The sequence below is a fragment of the Crocodylus siamensis genome, chromosome 15 (assembly GCF_052110815.1).
Source record: "Crocodylus siamensis isolate JL-2025a chromosome 15, ASM5211081v1, whole genome shotgun sequence".
Taxonomy (NCBI): domain Eukaryota; kingdom Metazoa; phylum Chordata; order Crocodylia; family Crocodylidae; genus Crocodylus; species Crocodylus siamensis.
In genome coordinates, this window is record NC_143409.1 from 48,172,118 (window position 1) to 48,187,992 (window position 15,875).

The 15,875-nt window shown below is 47.5% G+C and overlaps 1 protein-coding gene across 1 annotated transcript; it reads left to right on the forward strand.

Moving 5' to 3' along the window:
- Positions 1–1,641: 1,641 nt before the first annotated feature.
- On the forward strand, positions 1,642–6,830 carry LOC149852647 (putative selection and upkeep of intraepithelial T-cells protein 1 homolog). Its single transcript, XM_090028397.1, has 2 exons — positions 1,642–1,979; positions 6,250–6,830. Exons 1-2 carry the CDS (start codon positions 1,733–1,735, stop codon positions 6,828–6,830), a joined length of 828 nt encoding a protein of 275 aa, XP_089884523.1. The 5' UTR covers positions 1,642–1,732.
- Positions 6,831–15,875: the final 9,045 nt, after the last annotated feature.

Below are 15,875 nucleotides of genomic sequence, written 5' to 3' on the forward strand. Positions count from 1 at the left end.
GTGTGTCTGGACTTCTGGTCAGTCATCCTGCTTTAGGAGCTGTTCCAATGGCCACTCAAGCTCTGTGACAGCTCCCTCTCATGGAAGTTATTATTCCTCGTGTATAAAAAAAAATTTGTAAGACCAAGGTTATTAAAGGAAGAAAAAAACTTACAAGGACCCAGGAAAGCGGAGAAGCTGGAGATTCAATTCAAACACGCTTTAGCTGAAACGTATCCCCATTTGCAACTGTTTACATCGCTTGCTAGTATAATATAGTTGCAGGATGAACATGGAGCCTGATATTAAGGAATTTGTGACAACTGAAAAGAAACGGGCACGCATGCATGCACATCTCTCTAGGCATACAGAAAATGTGTTTTCCAACAAGTTCCTCAGAGGAATACTCCTTGTTTTTCCACCCTACTATATTTCTTTTCCTGTATTGGTACGGATATGGTCCTTATCACCATTTTATTGAACACACTCACCACCACCCCACTGCACACATGGAAGCACAGAGGTCAAGAAAAACAAGCTCTTGAGAAAAACATTTCCCAAAATATCAGTGCGTTCCCATTGCAAAGTAAGCAGACAATTCAAAATAATCATAATTTTTGTGGAGCAAATGTTTCAGAAAATTTCCAAAGAAAAACACTGAGACTTCTAAATGAAAAAATGCATTCAGTATTCCACACAAACTGCCATGTGCAGGCACTGAATAGCTCCCTGTAATGTTAGCTAAGGGTGGAGTTGTCAGCTACAGCTAAAACTAAAAGTTAAGTTTGCTTGCAACGGCGAGGGGTGGGGGAGGGGAGCAGACGTAATGACTGAAACATTTCAAATGTCTCTGAACACTCCCAGTGCTGTGTGAATGGGGTAGAGAGCCTGACACTTGTTCAGCTGCCAGGTTCCCCCTGGGTTTCGCGCTGTTGCTGTGTCCCCACGGGGAGCCCTGCACTCACGGAGAGCCAGCACCCTCCCAGCAGATGCTTGCTTACTGCCCACTGCTGATGCAAGGGCTGGACTCTCTGGACCCCAATCCCCGCTCTACCTTTCTGCTCCAGTAAAGTGAGGAAAAGCAGAGATTTGGGCCATAGGGGCGGGGGAGGTGGAAGCCTGGTGGCAGCGTATTTCCACCACCACGACACACCCCTCCCTACACCACCACTAAAAACCTGTGACCTCAGCTGCTGCCACCGCCAGAGCTGTGCTTTCCTGCCCCGGTCCTCAGTCCTTCTCTTACCTGCTGTGATGGGGAGAGAAGAGGCTGGGAGGATTTGGGGCTGGAGAGTCAAAATCCTGCACTCTTTTGCTCTCTGCCCCAGCCAACCCTACATCCCCTCTCTGTAGGGGGTGGAGAGAGAAGCCACAAATCTGCGCAGCCTCCTGTAGCTGCTCTTAGCTGTGGAGAGAGGTGCCACAGGTGCTGCACAGATGTACTGCAGCTGAAAAGGCCATTACACTTGAAATATTTGGAAAGGTACTTGTGTCTGCACCACAATGCTTTCCATGGGAAGACTGTTTCAGTTGCTTGTACTTTTACCAGTTCTGGCTGATTTCCTCCAAGGTGGGTATCTGCCTCCTGGTAATTCATGTGGAAAATCTCCTTTTCCTTCTCTCCTTAAGTTATTGCTTCATACATTTCACAGCCCAATTTAAGGTCACTGGACCTGATCAGCCAGTTATTGCCATTGTGGGGCAGGAAACCGTGTTGCCTTGTCACTTGTTCCTCAACACAACTGCGAAGAACATGGAAGTGAGGTGGTTCCAATATGAGCCTCAGACTTTTGTGCACCTCTGCCACAATGAGAAAGATCAGTATGACGAGCAGATGCCAGAATATCACGGAAGGACGGAGCTGTTGAAAGACGGCCTCATGGACGGACGTGTTTCCTTGAAGATTCTCCGTACTAGACCGTTGGATGAGGGGCCATATCACTGCTCTCTTACAGACGGGATTTCTTATGCAGAAGCCATAATGGAACTGAGGGTAGCAGGTCAGTGACTTGTATCTGTGCCATTTTCATGGGACCTACAGATATTTATTTCATAGATTTCATAGACATTAGGGCTGGAAGGGACCTCGGGAGATCATCGAGTCCAGCCCCCTGCCCAAAGGGCAGGAAGTCAGCTGGGGTCATAGGATCCCAGCAAGATAAGCATCCAATTTACTCTTGAAGGTGTTCAATGTAGGCGCTTGAACCACCTCCTCTGGCAGACTGTTCCAGACCTTGGGGGCTCGGACAACAAAGAAATTCTTCCTTATGTCCAGCCTGAAACGGTCTCGCAGGAGTTTGTGACCATTCGACCTCGTCATCCCATGGGGCGCTCTGGTGAACAGATGTTCCCCCAGATCCTGGTGGTCACCCCTGATAAACTTGTAGGTGGCCATCAGATCACCCCTGAGCCTGCGCTTTTCCAGGCTAAAGAGTCCCATGGCTCTCCGCCTGTCATCGTAAGATCTGTTTTCCTGACCTCTGATCATGCGCGTGGCTCTTCTCTGGACTCTCTCAAGCTTCTCCACATCCTTTTTGAATTGTGGAGCCCAAAGCTGGACGCAGTACTCCAGCTGCGGCCTCACTAAGGCCGAGTACAAGGGGAGAATGACATCCCGGGATTTGCTCGAGAAGCATCTATGGATGCACGCCAGCATTTTGGTCGCTTTACTAGCTGCAGCATCACATTGCAGGCTCATGTTCATCTTGTGGTCAATGATGACCCCCAAGTCTTTTTCTTCTGTAGTGCTAACCAACGTAGCACTGCCGAGCCTATAAGGGTGCTGCAGGTTTTTCCTCCCAAGGTGGAGAACCTTGCATTTTTCGGTGTTAAACACCATGAGGTTCTCGTCTGCCCATTTGCTGAGCTTGTCCAGGTCAGCCTGGATCACCCGTCTATCTTCTGGCGTGGATGCTTTGCCCCAAAGTTTGGTGTCATCGGCAAACTTGGCCAGTCCACTCCTGACTCCAATGTCCACATTGTTAATGAAGATGTTGAACAGTATGGGTCCCAGGACAGAGCCTTGAGGGACCCCACTGGTCACAGGGCACCACGATGAGTGACTGCCATCAATCACAACCCTCTGGGTCCGACCACAAAGCCAATTTCCCAGCCAGCAGATCGTGGTGGAGCCAAGGCCGCAACTGGGCAGTTTGGCCAAGAGGTGATCATGGGATACCAGATCAAAAGCTTTTTTGATATCAAGATATATGACATCAACCTCTTCTCCCTTGTCCAGGTGATAGGTCACCTGGTCATAGAAGGAAATGAGATTGGTCAAACAAGACCTACCTGCAACAAACCCATGCTGGCTATCCCTTAGGATGTTAGCCTGGGCCAGTCCCTCAAGGATGGCCTCCTTAATAAACTTTTCTAAGATCTTCCCCAGGATACAAGTCAGGCTAATGGGCCTGTAGTTAGCCGGATCCACTCTCCTCCCTTTCTTGAAGATCGGCACCACATTGGCCTTCTTCCAGTCTTCGGGCACTACACCAGAGCGCCGGGAGTTTTCAAAGACCTGTGCCAGGGGCTGGGCTATGACGCTCGCCAGCTCCTTGAGTACCCTGGGGTGCAGGTTGTCAGGGCCGGCTGACTTGAAGGCATCCAGCTTCTCAAGATGTTCCTTCACGAGGTCAGCATTGATGGAGGGTAGGGGATCCCCCTCACCCAGATTTCCCTGTCCCATAGCAGGCATGGGCATCCCGTGTAACTGATGAAAGACTGATGCAAAGTACCTATTTAATAGGTTGGCTTTTTCCTGGGCGTCAGTTGTCAGTTGCCCCATCTGGTTTAGCAGGGGTCCAACATTGCCCTTGCTTTTCCTCCGGCTCCCCACATATCTGAAAAAGGACTTTTTGTTGTCCTTGATGCCTGAAGCTAGTTGGAGTTCAGTTGCAGCCTTGGCTTTCCTGGTTTGGTCCCTGCAGGAGCGGACCAGCGCGGAGTAATCCTCCTTGAAGGTGAATCCCATGCTCCATCCTTTGTAGGCTTTCCTTTTTAGCCACAGTAGGTCCGCTAGGTCTCTGGAGAGCCGGGGGGCTGCTGTGCCTTCTTGCTGCCTTTTCTCCGTGTTGGAATAGATTTAGCTTGTGCACTGAGGATCGCTTCCTTGAGAAGCAACCACTCTTCTTGAACTCCCAACTCCCTGGGGTCATGGTCCCTGAGGGCCTGACTGACTAGCCTCTTGAGCTTGTCAAAGTCGGCTTTTCTGAAGTCAAGGACTTCTGTGTTGCTGACTGACTTGCCAGCTTTACGGCGGATGGTGAAGGTGATCAGCTCGTGGTCGCTGTCACCCAACTTCCCATCGATCACTAGGTCGCCGATTAGGTCGTCCCCCGTAGCCAGTACCAGGTCAAGCAGCGCTTTGCCTCTCGTTGGCCCATAGACTTCTTGAGTCAGGTAGAGGTCATCCACGCACGAGAGAAAGCTTTGCGCCCGCTCAGATTTAGCTGAGTGATCTTCCCAGGATATGTCCGGGTAATTGAAGTCACCCGTGACAACCAAGGTCCTGGAGCAAGCGGCCTCAGTCAGTTCCCGGGCGAACTCCTGGTCAAGCTCAGGACTTTGAGTGGGAGGTCTGTAGTAGACTCCCACCGTTGTGTCCCCTGTGCCGAATTCCCCATGAATTTTTACCCAGAGGGTCTCTAGCTGTCCATGCCGGTCGCCAACATCAGCTTGCAGGGACATGTAGCTTTCCTTGACATAGAGAGCTACACCCCCGCCCCTTTTGTCAACACGATCCCTCCTGTATAGGGTATAGCCCTCTATCCCCGTGGTCCAGTCATGGGTGGAGTCCCACCAGGTCTCCGTTATCCCAATGACATCATATTTCTTTGCACTGAGCAGGAGGACGAGCTCGTCCTGCTTGTTGCCCAGGCTCCTGGCATTAGTGTACAGGCAGGCAAGTGTGCCCTTGGGGGCTCTTGCCTTGCCCACAGATTGTGCCAGGGCTGGGGCAGGGGTGGGTTCCCTTAAGTGCCCCTTTAAGTGCCTTGGTCATAATATGATGACTAAAAAGTAGCCACTTAGATAACCAGTAGAAGGACAAAGTTACCCATGGGGTACTGGTCATTCAGCAGCCTTCCTGCATCTGGGGTCAATAAAAGAAGGATGCACGTGGCCATGGGCACTTGTTGCTGAAGGAGGCAGCTGGCTTTGGGCACCTTGAGCAGAGGAGAGGCAGGCTTAGCATCCATGTCTCTTTCTTTCCAGGCAAGTGACCTGACCTCTCAACTGTTGGGTCTTAAATACAGGACAACCCTCCTTCTTCTCTGTCAAAATCTGCCAGCCAGGGAATTTTGGGGGGATATAATTTTGTGACTTATGAATACGCATTGTATGCACACTCATTGCCATGTACTGCCTGGCCAGAATGCAACCTACTGAGCATGTAGAGTTGCTATGTGGATGTTTCTACATCCACACCACACCAATGTTAACACTTCAAATGAAGCATTAGTACCAGAAATGGCTCTTACGAGTCTGGAAAACTCTTTTGGCCATGTAAAGTGACATGGGATTTGGCTCTAGGAGCCTAACCCTTTGCTGCTAGACATAACAAGAACTGTCTAAGTGGCGCAGACACTGAAAATGAGACATTGTTCTGCCCATTTCACATTCAAAGCCCAATCTAGGCGACTTTCCAGATCAGGCCCAAAACCAAGTTGACCATTTAGCTGGTAGCATTTATGGATCATGTTCGTAGGTGCCTGACTCTCCTGATCCTGTGGGTAGGGAGCTGAAGCACCTAACTTGGGCTCTGGACTCCATGGGGACTTTTACATGTGTTCCACAAGGTGCGGGCACTTTAGTTAGCAAGCTGAGCTAATTAAAAGCGCTCATGGGTTACATGTATTAGTGTCCCCCAAGCTGAGAAATGGCAGCAAGGTGCTTTGAACTAAAGTTCATCAAATGGGCTTTAGTTCAAAACACCTCACCACCATTTCCCAGGGTGGGGGATGCTGATTCTTGTGACACTAAAGTCTGCGGGTGTGCGTTAATGTCTGTGGTCCTCCAGACTTGATTAATTGAGTCTGCTGCGATACACTGGATTTCCAGCTCATCACAGCCAGCTCCCTACACATCTATAGGAGCCCCATGAGGCAACTAGGGGAATAGCAGTTAGATACTGAAATACCAGTGCTCTTCCCTGCATAACTTCACAACTGACAGTAGTCGATCCTCTTGAGTGCAAAGGCTCTCAACGCCATGTCTTACAGTTTACAAAATTAAATCATAACTTTTACAGAAATGCCCCTAATTTTCCTCTAGGCTTAGGCTCTGCTCCTCAAATTTCTTTTGAGAACTATCAGGATGGAGGGATACGAATGGTTTGTCGATCAGCAGGGTGGTTCCCTGAGCCCAGAGTGCTGTGGAGAGACCAAAGTGGACAGAATTTAACACCACTTTCTGGAACCAGCTCCAAGGGGAAGGACGGCCTGTTTGAAATAGAAAACTCTATCATTATATATGAACATTCGCACCAGAACTTGTCCTGTTGGATCAAAAATAACTTACTCAATCAAGTGAAGGAATCGGCAGTTTTTATATCAGGTTGGTTGCCATCCATAAGCCGAATAAAACCACTAGCATCACACACATTGCCACCATCCAGGGATTCACCTTTGGGAAAAAGGGATCTGAAAAACAAAATACTTGGGACTTCCATTAGTGTGCCACTGGTGACAAAAAATAAATGTCTGAACTCCACAGAAACATATAACTATTCTCCAACAATTTTCCAACTGGTTTTACCTGGGGGCAGAATGAGAGCACAGTCTCTTCAGCACTACTCAAAAACCAGAAATGGATTCCAAATACGCCTCAAACTGGGCACATCTGCACAATCATGAATGCACCAAAATTACTGCACATTACATTTAGTATCTGTGGGTGCCTGCACACGAATGTGGAGGCTTCTTCAATGTGCTGCAATCCCATGTGTCGGAGCAGACTCGATTAATTGAGTCTGCTGGAGCCTGGTGATTGCCACACTCCAGCAGCCTCTTGCATTGTGTGTATCAGCGTCCCTGCACTTAAAAATGTTACTGGGGACACTTGAATTAAATCAACTAAGTGTTAGTTCAAGCACCCCTAACCACCCTCTTTAAGTATGGGGGTGCTGATACAAGAGACTCAGTGGCACTTTAAAGCACCACCCTGCAATTACCCCTGGAGCACATGTAAAAGTGCCCTGAAATACTTCAGAGCAGCATAAAGTTCCTCATGACCCCAGGTCCATGACACTGACCCTGATATGAACACTGAAACCCTGCACATCCCCTGTATGAAAATCTGCACAGTCCAGATCCTGATGACTGCACTCCTATGTTTCGGCTACACTGATACTTCTCATATGACCATGGGAAAGCATAACCATCATTTTATTTCACTGGACAAAGATTTTCTCTTTCATGAGGCAAAGAGATGCTGCAGCATGTGCTAGCAACAAGGGTATTTTTTTAGGGCCTCTGAAAGGTTTGTATTATGCACCTGGTAAAGCTGGTTTCACCATTTCTTAATGGGCATTATTTCCCATAAAGTTAGATTAAAGTATTAGAAGAAAACTCCCTTACTAAACAGACAATAACAAGCCTTAGAAAACTTACATTTTCTCTTGAGGAGATAAACAGTCAGCAGAATGAGAGACTTCATTTTCAGCTCCGATATAGTGGATTAGATCAATGCAACTGGGAGGTGACCCAAGTAGGAATTCCTCAGGCAGTTTTCCATCTAGGAAGATGAGGTAAAATGCTGTTTGGTCACTGAAACTTGGTGAGAAGTCAAACAGGACCTTGTGGCATAGCACAACTTTGATATATGGTGTCTGGGTAGAAGCAATGGCAGAAAGGGACAATGGCTTGGTTTGGTCTTTAAGAGTATTCACATTGCTATCCAGCAGTACTTCAGTCTGCATGCAAAAGTCCTTTTGCTGCAACCTTTGCTAGGAGGAGTTTTCATTCCTGTTTCCATTTTCTTTCAGAGTGGAGAAGAACCATGAGCCATCCAGGTACTGAAAAATCATCACAGATCAATGTCTTCTTTTTACAGCGATATTCTAGGACTAACTAACAGTTTGGGACATGAGAATATTTTTACCAAGATGGAAGGAGTCAAAACCATTTGTGCCCAGAATGAGTATTTTTTTCTCTCACAGTCCCCATCTCACTGGGGTCCATACAATTCTCCGAGTCATGGTAAAAGTGGAGAACCTGGGAGAAGGAAGCAGCAAAGTGTTGGGAAAGAACCTAGTGAACAACTAAGTTGCTCAGTTATAATTTTCCGATGCTCGAATAGACTCCTGTGGTTGCCAGTGTCTTCATTTTCCCCTCCAGTTTTCATTAAAATGAGTGCCCTACTTTTATCTTACTGGGTACAAAAGGAACTGACTCAGATGAAGCTTTTATTTTTTAAACCAAGGGAAAAAAACTCTGAGAGAATATTTTTGATAACTTTCAATGGTAAGTTAAAATTTCTGGTTTAACCATGGCTGCCCAGAAACCATGGCTGCATAGAAATCAAAGCTTTAACAGTTAGAAAGAATATCAACCGAACAAAATAGAGATCACCAGCTGAACAGGCCTGGTGTGGAGAAACCAGAGTGGGCAGACGGAGGAACTGGAAGGCACTGGAGTAGTGATGGTGGGTCAGTGGAGAGCACAGTTATGTGAGTTCCCGTGTTCATGCTCATCTATACAGGGCCAATTTTCTCTATTCTTCCTCTTTCTGGCACCGACTGCCTTCCCTCCTGTTATCATTCAGGGCTCTCTCACCTTCCCATTCACTACACAAAGTCTTCCTCCACCCACAGTCATCAACACTAGCTGCTGGGAGCAGTTTGGGAAAGTCTCTGCTCCTCCATTCAACCACCATGACCATGATCTTTCTCCTATGTCATGGACTTGAGGCATCAGTATTTCCTCTCTGTTTTTACTACAGTTGACTTCTTCATTTGGTCAGTCCTTAACCCTTTTCCATAATGCGCACACACACATCACACCACACCCATACTCTATTCCTCTTCTCCACATTCACACACACACTCCTCCCCTGCCATTTGGGTATATATTTTTCTCATTCCTCTTTACCATATAGTGAGACTTATCCTGTCTTTACTCACTCAGGACTTAGAAAAAGGACCTGTTCATGAGCAGTACAAAATCTAAAAGCAAACCTATCTTGCGTCCTTGTGGTCTATGTTGTCTCTGCCATGGCCTGCTGAACTGGGGATGTCTCTGAGGGAGACCGAGTCCTGGACTGGGGCAAGTGGAGCAGGGTGAGATTTTGCAGTGAGGACTAGAAACTGTAAGGGACAGTGAGCGGTGTGCATGATTGCTCCATAATATACTGCTGGGATGCCCTGTGCCACCAGAGCCTCTAATCCCCACCTCCTGTGGCAGAGAGGTGCAGGAGGGAAACAACACTGAGTCCCAGCCTGGACCTAGCCAAGTGTTTCTGTCTATCACTAACCCATCTCTGCAACCTGCCCTACCCTATGCTAAGGCCCCAAAACTCCTTCCATTCAGGGCTGTGTAAATCTTGAGGGCAGGACACTCTCCAATTCATCCTCAAACTGGGGCTGATTCTGTCACTGACATGATCAAACTCTCCCCCAGGACTGAGCTCTGCCCTGATGCCCTGATTCTCTCTTCTCCTGTGCAGGGAAAGTGATTCTGGATCCAGACACAGAGGATCTGGAGGGCAGAATCGGCCTGACAACCCTAAGAGGTTTACTACACTTCCCTGCGTGCTGGGCTCTGAGGGATTCACTTTCAGGGAGGCATTACTGGGAGGTGGAGGTTGGGGACGTGGGAGATTTGTGGGCTCTAGGGGTCTCTAGAGAATCTGTAAAGAGGAAGGAAGGGATTGGCCGTGATGCTGACGACGGGATCTGGGCTGTGGAGCAGTACTTGCGTAAGTGCCGGGCTATGACCACCTCTAAGTGGGTCCCCTTGGGCCCGGTTCCCAAGAGGATCTGGGTCTGCCTAGACTGTGATGAGGCATGGGTAGCATTTGTCAGTGGTGATACAGATACCACGATGTTCACCTTTTCACAAGCCTCATTTGCTGAAGAGAGAATTTACCCTTGGTTCTGGCTGGAGCATATCACTGAGGAACCCCAGCTCCGGCTCTGCCACTGAGACACGAAAAGTGTGGCAGAAAGGACCTTTAAATACCCACTTTATCCTCAGATTATTAAGTGTAATCTCTATGTCCCTGGAGGTGCAGGGTTGGATTGTTGGACTGTCAGACTACAGAAGGCAGGAAGTGGTTGAAACGGAAAGCCTAATCTCTCGCTTATCTTTCAGATCCTTTATGGACTGTGGGATCAGAAACTGCTAGATGGGAACCAATGGAGGGTGGCATGTTGGGTAGTGGAGAGAAATGACCCCAAGCTAGGAAACTTGGAATTTGTAAATGCCACTGAAACTGGGAATGACCTGCATTGCACTGTTGCTTATACTTAATGCCTTAGCTAATTTGAGATGGAGGCATTGCAAGGACTTATACATTTGATTTGGATAAACTTTTGTTCTTTCCCCTTTTTCCCTTGTTATTGTTTACTCTTTCCCCAGTGATTGGATGTCCTCACAATTACAGAATATAAAGCTATTTTTGCTCAATGCAACATTTGTTTCCTCTTGGTTTGTGTTTTCCCAAACTCTGTTTTGATATTCGGTCCCTTGATGAGAATTTTTTAGCAGAAGCAGGTAAGCTTGAAGAATTCAGCTCCTCACTGACCATATCCCTGTTCCTGACTGGAGGGTCTTGGTCTCAAGATCAGCACATTCAGGATCAGGAAGGACTTGTTCCTTAGGTCAGGTAGCAGGGCTGTCAGAAAGAAAGTCAGCAGGACATAATAATGGGATCTTGCACTTGCTGATGGTTAAAAACCTAGTACTCATATGTAGAAAAACCAGGAAAATGTGCAGCTAGTCTCCTGTCTGCAGTCCTTACAGCAGCTCCTAATGCCACTGTCATGTGTGCGAAGGAAAGCCCATGAGGAAGCTGCTTCCTGGCAATAGGGCAGCGATGCTTCACCTGAACTTTCTCCAGTGGAGAGTGACTTTGGGCAGATTGAGGCCTCTTCTGGTCAAGGAAAGGGACTAGAGCCTGTTCGAGGAGAGGAAAAGGGCACGTGATTTTCTGGCTGTCCCTGAACACTGCAGAAATAGTTCTCCCTCATATACTTTTAGATTAAAGCTGGTCAAAGCATTTGCATTTTCAAAGTTTCTTCTAAGAAAGAGAATTTTTGTGGGGAAAAAACACTTGTTATTTTCCATGTTGTCCACCAACTGTAAGTGAAACACTTCAGTGACAACAGCCAAAGATGAAGAGACTCCAACTCAATGGGGCTGGGAGGGAAACCTGCTCTGCACCAACAAGGCCAATTTTTTCATTGAGAAGCTTGCTATGGGCAGCCCTGGAAAAAGAGTAAAAATTAGATGGAGAAATTACTGAGGATTATGGAAGTTTGATAGAACTTTCTTTGAATTTTCCTTGAGGTTTAAAGAGCAAGTCATAATTTTAAACACTACATTACACAGTTTAGTGTTGATCTATCATTCCTCGAGAAAATCATCTTCCCTAGTGCGACCAGGTGGTCAACCAACAGAAGTGCTAGGCGATGCTCACTTGCAGTAGAATTACAGATTTATGGGGTACCTCTCCAATAATGTATTTAATCACACAGTGAGTAAATGGGAGACATCTCCTTTCCAATTAAAGCTGGGAGCATAAAATTAGCCTAATTTATAGCAGCTTCCATTGTGTTAAGAATCTTGCTCACCTTTCTTTCATCCCAAGTGGTCATTGCTCAGACTCTCTGAGCCCCTTCGTATCTACCACGAAATACCCCACTGCAGCCATAATAAAGGCATGGCCTAGCTATCACCCCCCAAATGGGAAGAGTGAACAGCAAGGAAAAGCCGAAAGGGCAAGAAAATGTGACGGCACAAGGAATGCTACGGTATGGACAGCCCAGCACTGTGAGTGCAGAGGAGGTTTATTGGCAGTAACGGACATTGTATCTGTGGTGGGATTTTGCAAACAAGAACTTTTCCAGCCAGTGGTGAACTACAGCACAAAAGCTCTTATGTGTCTTATGTTCAGCAGAGCCTTGGGTGTCCTTGACCTGTTGAAGTATTTGTTTAAACACGTAAACATTTCTATCTGTCAGTCTGACACTTGCCAGAGAGTAGAGCACAGCAGACCTGGGCTGGGCTTCAACCTTTGGACCCTGCATACATAAATGAACTTCTTCAATCAAAAGGTTACTAGTGACTCAGCTGTTTGGTGAAGTTATTCCAGTTTGACAGTGAAATGAAATGTCCTTTGTATTTAACCAGTCTCCTCTCCAACAGCATAGAGAAGAGACTTCTCAGCACTGCTCTTGCCTCCATCTAAAATGGAGCATGTGCAAAGCAGTCCACGATCACCAGCGCTGCCAGTACAGCCAGTCTGTGGTGGCTTCTTTAAAGGATTCGTATCTCCCAGTCCTAAAGGAGATGCCCTCAAGGACTGCCGTTCAAACTTTGCTACAGGTATCCTCACTTGCTATCTCCGTGAAGGCAGCAAGAAGGAGAAGGAGGTCTGTTTCAGGTCAGCGTGAAAAAAGTTAAGAACTACTTTTCAGTAGAAGAGTGGAAGGAAAACCTGTCATACAGCTCCTGGGCTTTAGCCCTAATTTGCTTTGGACAGTGGCCACACCTCCAACTGGGGGCAGTGCCTGGGATGGGCTGGTCCCCATGGTCATATGTAGACACCTCCAAGGTTCATCGTAAGGCTGCTCTGCTCCTCTGCTCAATGTCAAGCCAATTGTCAAATGAGGGATCAAGATTTTTCACTTACGTCAGACTGGCAAAGGCAGCAGGAGATATATTCCGCTTCCTTGGATCCTCTGAGTATATATTCAATAACTTCTCTCTCCTTGCAGTCTCAGTGCCTGCATGTCCCCTTCTTTTACCTGTGCCATTTTTGGGGGGTTGCTCTTTGGTCAGTTTTGTTGTACTTGTTCTATAAGTTTGCAGTGGGCCATTGTTAGGAAATTTTTGGAAAAGGGGTGCCTGGAAATGCAGAGGACTGAACTGGATGGCCTTAGAGGCCCTTCCAGACCTATGTTCCTAGGCAGGGCTGCCCAGAGTGGGGGGAAACTGGTGCAATTTGCCCCAGGCCCTGCATAGCAAGGGCCCTGCACTGTAGAGGGCACGCTGTCTCTGAGTCCCTTATTATCTCTCACCAAATCCCCACTCTGCAGCCAGAATGGATGCAAGGCCTAGCCAGCAACCTCAGTATGGGAAGAGTGAACAGCAAGGAAAAATAGAAAGAGCAAGAAAATGTGACGGCACAAGGAACGCTACGGTATGGACAGCCCAGCACTGTGAGTGCAGAGGAGGCTTTATTGGCAGTAACGGACATTGTATCTGTGGTGGGATTTTGCAAGAAAGACCTTTTCCAGCCAGTGGTGAACTACAGCACAAAAGCTCTTATGTGTCTTATGTTGAGCAGAGCCCTGGGTGTCCTTGACCTGTTGAAGCATTTCATAGATTTCATAGACATTAAGGCTGCAAGGGACCTCGGAAGATCATTGAATCCAGCCCCCCGCCCAAAGGGCAGGAAGACAGCTGGGGTCATAGGATCCCAGCAAGATAAGCAAACAATTTGCTCTTGAAGGTGTTCAATGTAGGTGCTTGCACCACTTCCGCTGGCAGACTGTTCCAGACCTTGGGGGCTTGGACAGTAAAGAAATTCTTCGTTATGTACAGCCTGAACTGGTCTTGCAGGAGTTTATGACCATTCGACCTCATCGTCCCTTGGGGCGCTCCGGTGAACAAATGCTCCCCCAGATACTTGTGGTCACCCCCGATAAACTTATAGGTGGCTGCCAGATCACCCCTGAGCCTGTGCTTTTCCAGGCTGAAGAGCCCCATGGCTCTCAGCCTGTCGTCATAAGTTCTGTTTTCCTGACTTTTGATCATGCGCGTGGCTCTCCTCTGGACTCTCTCAAGCTTCTCCACATCCTTTTTGAATTGCGAAGCCCAAAACTGGACGCAGTACTCCAGTTGTGGCCTCCAAGGCCGAGTACAAGGGGAGAATGACATCCTGGGATTTGCTTGAGAAGCATCTATGGATGCAAGCCAGCGTTTTGGTTGCTTTACTAACTGCAGCATCGCATTGCAGGCTCATGTTCATCTTGTGGTCAATGATGACCCCCAAGTCTCTTTCTTCTGTAGTGCTAGGCGGTGTCAGTCTGACACTTGCCTGAGAGCAGAGCACAGAAGACCTGGGCTGGGCTGGGCTGTCTGGATAGAGGCAAACCTGACTCAGGCAGGAAATCGGACTAGATGACCTCTGGCGATCCCTCCCAGCTGTACTCCAGCCCAGAAAAGTACAATTGCAACTTACAAAGAAGATGCCCTCGGGGACTGTCACTCAGAACTTGCTACAGGTATCCTCACTTTCTACCTCTAGGAGGGCAGCAAGAAGAAGGAGGTCTGTTTCACGTTAGCGTGAAAACAGTTAAGAACGACTTTTCAGTAGAAGTGTTAGAAATATTATTAAAAATGCATTATCAATAGCTGTTAGCTCCCATCAATAGTGTTGTCCTCTGAATAAGCACGGCTGCCAGCCCTCCTTGTCTCCTTAATGAGAGAGGGAAGGGGGGGTTGGAAACTGAAGGGAAAACTCCAAGGGCTCTTTGTACTAAGGTATCACTCTCTCTTTGTTCTGCAAATTTACTATCTCTTTGTTACACTAAATCACACTTTCTTTCATGGCTCCCACAGTTCTTAGGCTGAGATAAGAGTAATTGCCATTTTAGCCTTCAGGTTGAACCTTGAGTAACCTTGGGTCCCTTCTAAGCACGCGCAATAACCTAATACATATTAAGTCTATCCGCCCCGCATACTTAAGTAGTTAATTATAATACACATGGGATGCATGATCTGACGTATTCACATGCATGTTTGTATGAACCAGAAATGAGTTGTAAGAGTTCCTGCTTCTGTACACGTGCCAGAAGAGAGGGGATAAAAGCCTGCTAATGATTGTGCCCGGGGGCAGAGTGTTTGATCTTTTGTCTCTCTCTCTGACCCTATTTGCAAATATATACCTTTTGTATTGCTAAGGGAGTGTGTCTGTGACTGAGAGTTTTTTTTTTCGCCTCCCGAGAAACGAACCATAGCAGATTTCTGCAACAGAAGAGTGGACTAAACTGGATGGCCTTTGAAGCTGTTCAAGACCTCTGTTCCTAGGTGCCTCTACTCGCATTTTGTTGGACGTGCAACTGTCTCTTTAGGAGCAGACTCTATTCTCACTTGATTGGATTTGAAATTGCTCCAACTTTCTGTATGGGATCCCTTCACTTTCCAGCCAGGGAAACTGCAAGAGGAAATCTCATATATCAGTTTGGAAGGAAAAAAAGGACTGTTTAATCCTGGAAGGAATGGCTGAGGATAAACCCTGCAGCTAGTTTTTAATCGCAATTAGTTGTGAAATTTAATATTTTACATCGTGTATAGGGCCCCGGCCAGGCCAGATCGTGGGGCAAACAGATCCCAGCTGCTGTTTCCAGGGTGTGGTGTGGTGTAGCGTGGGAGAGCAAGCAGGGGAATGCGCTCCCCGCCTGCCCCCGGCGGCCCTTCCCGTGCCCCTCCCCCGGCCCTTCACCTACAAACTTCCCGAGGGGCTGGGCGAGGGTACGCATGCACAGTCAGCCCACCCAAATAAATTTTTCTCCCTCTGGCTATGCTTAGAGATTTGACATGACTTTAATGGACGAGGTCTGTATGGATTTAATGCCATGAAAGGACAGTGTCCCAGCACGTCCTTCCACATGTTGCCCCATTTGTGTCCAGCATCACTCTGGTCTTCCCTGGCTGGTGCTTGAGGCAGGTGCT